Raw genomic sequence first — 1849 nt, 5'->3', positions numbered from 1 at the left:
TTTCCAAGAAAGTCTGGAATTTCAGAAATTTGAAAATTTAAAACGAAAATTCAAGATTTCGGGAAAAATCCGAAATTCTGACATTTAATTATTCGGAATCTCATAGTTTCATCTGTTGGCCAGATCTCATATGACAAGTTTGTGAAAGTTAAATCGAAAACGAAAAAAATATTTATTCGGAAATAAACTAAAAGAAACGAGTTATTATCTTCCATCCGGATGCACCCATTATGTCTTATTCTCTCCCAAATTGTTCAAATAATCATCAAAATCCTGTTGATTTGCCGATTTTTCGTCTAGAATCGGTCCTTCCCGTGCCGAAAACTCTTTGACATCTTTCATCGTCTTCTGTGCTTCTTTACTTGTCACTTTCTTCCCTGGAGCATTTCGTATTGTTCGTGGTGGTGGTCTCAGTGATTCTTTCGATGCCATTCGTTGTGTTTTGTCCAATTTCATCTCCGATTTTTTCGGTTTTTCATTTTTGATTTCATCAGGTCGATCCGGCGTTTTCGCTTTTGAAACTGACTGTGATGTTGGTTGCGATGGAGTTGACGTTGAACAGCTGGGCGCTTGTTTTGGTGGTTCCTGAAAAATACTATTGATTTTTTTTCTGTTTTTTTTTTGTCAAAATATCATTATTGTTCCCACCAATTCAGTGCTCGTCGTACTATTCTGATTGACTGATTTCTTAGTTGTAATGTCGGCCGTCGGCGGTGGTGAATGCGTATCGTTTTTGTTCTTCTTACCATCAGCACAACCAATCAAAATCACACTGACCAGTGTTGCATTCACTATGAAAAGTGAAGATTTCAGCACGAAATACAGTAGTTTCGCTCTGAAATTTGAGGGAAATATAGCTTGAAAAAAACAATGAAGAGAAAAGAAAACTAACATCATATTGAAGGAAATAAATTGAAAAATGATTGATAGTCAAAGGCTAAAGGTTTTTAGAATATTTGAGGAGGATAAGGATTCAGGGTAATCCCACGTTATGTACTGTAACTGTTGATACTTTTAATGAAGATTACTGTAGTTCTCACCTAGGTCAATTCTTCTATGCTTCTCTTTATCTGTATATTCTGTGACACTCTACAAAACTTCATTTATGAGGGAAACCAAATACAAAAAAGAAAAAGAAAAATGAATTAGGATTGATTTGTAGTGCGAAGAGAGCGATGATAAGTGGATGCGAATTTGGTGACCGAATCCTCCGAAATCAATTTGTTCGAAACTCCAAAATCCAGAAGAACTTTCCAGATGAGCATGTACTGTTGAAGAGTTTGGACAGATGTTGCACGACCCGTCAAACGGAGATTTGTCACTATCTGAAATTCAAGGTTTTTGATTTTTCTTTTTGAGATATTAAAAGTTTCACATGTCCCTTCTTCTTTGATAAAAATAAAATTAAAAAAGTTTTCTAACCTGCTTGATATCAGGTAGCTTGAAATGAGTATTGATTGATTGTAACGCAATTTCAACCGCCACCAAAGTACCAGATCTTCCGACACCAGCAGCACAATGAATAATCGGTGGAGTAGTTCTTGCTCGAATTTTTCTGAGAATCTTCAACATGACTTCCGATGATCCAGGCACTTGATAATCAGGCCATTCTTTCCATTGTAAATGAGTAATGACTCGAGATTCACCCTCAAATGATAGATTTAAACGAGTTGAAACAATCATTTTATTATTGGTTGCTTCCTCGAAAGTCACTGTTAATTTGTCGAAACGAAGTGTGGAATTTGCGTTTCGAGGGAAATATTCACAACATTTCTCTCGATTTGTTTCCACAAACTGACATAACATCACAATTGCATTTGATCTCTCCTGCCAAACCATCCTCCAAAAA

General features: G+C 36.1%; 2 protein-coding genes across 2 annotated transcripts in view; both read right to left on the bottom strand.

Moving 5' to 3' along the window:
• Nucleotides 1–228: 228 nt before the first annotated feature.
• Nucleotides 229–897, bottom strand: CBG25368 (the record flags this gene model as incomplete). The annotated part of the gene is made up of 3 exons (XM_045241017.1): nucleotides 229–585; nucleotides 649–835; nucleotides 893–897. 3 exons carry the CDS (start codon nucleotides 895–897, stop codon nucleotides 229–231), a joined length of 549 nt encoding a protein of 182 aa, XP_045099323.1.
• Nucleotides 898–1145: 248 nt separating this feature from the next.
• CBG12739 overlaps nucleotides 1146–1849 on the bottom strand; it is a gene marked incomplete at both ends in the record, with an annotated part of 2017 nt that continues 1313 nt past the window's right edge. Inside the window, 2 exons of the mRNA XM_045241013.1 lie at nucleotides 1146–1325; nucleotides 1423–1849. The exon at nucleotides 1423–1849 is cut by the window's right edge and continues 157 nt beyond it. Coding sequence (XP_045094960.1) covers nucleotides 1146–1325; nucleotides 1423–1849 — 607 coding nt within the window. The remainder of the gene's footprint in view (nucleotides 1326–1422) is intronic.

This window comes from Caenorhabditis briggsae, assembly GCF_000004555.2.
Source record: "Caenorhabditis briggsae complete genome, chrI, whole genome shotgun sequence".
NCBI lineage: Eukaryota > Metazoa > Nematoda > Chromadorea > Rhabditida > Rhabditidae > Caenorhabditis > Caenorhabditis briggsae.
Note: the sequence above shows the minus strand (reverse complement) of the source record. Positions and strands in the feature narration are given on the sequence as shown.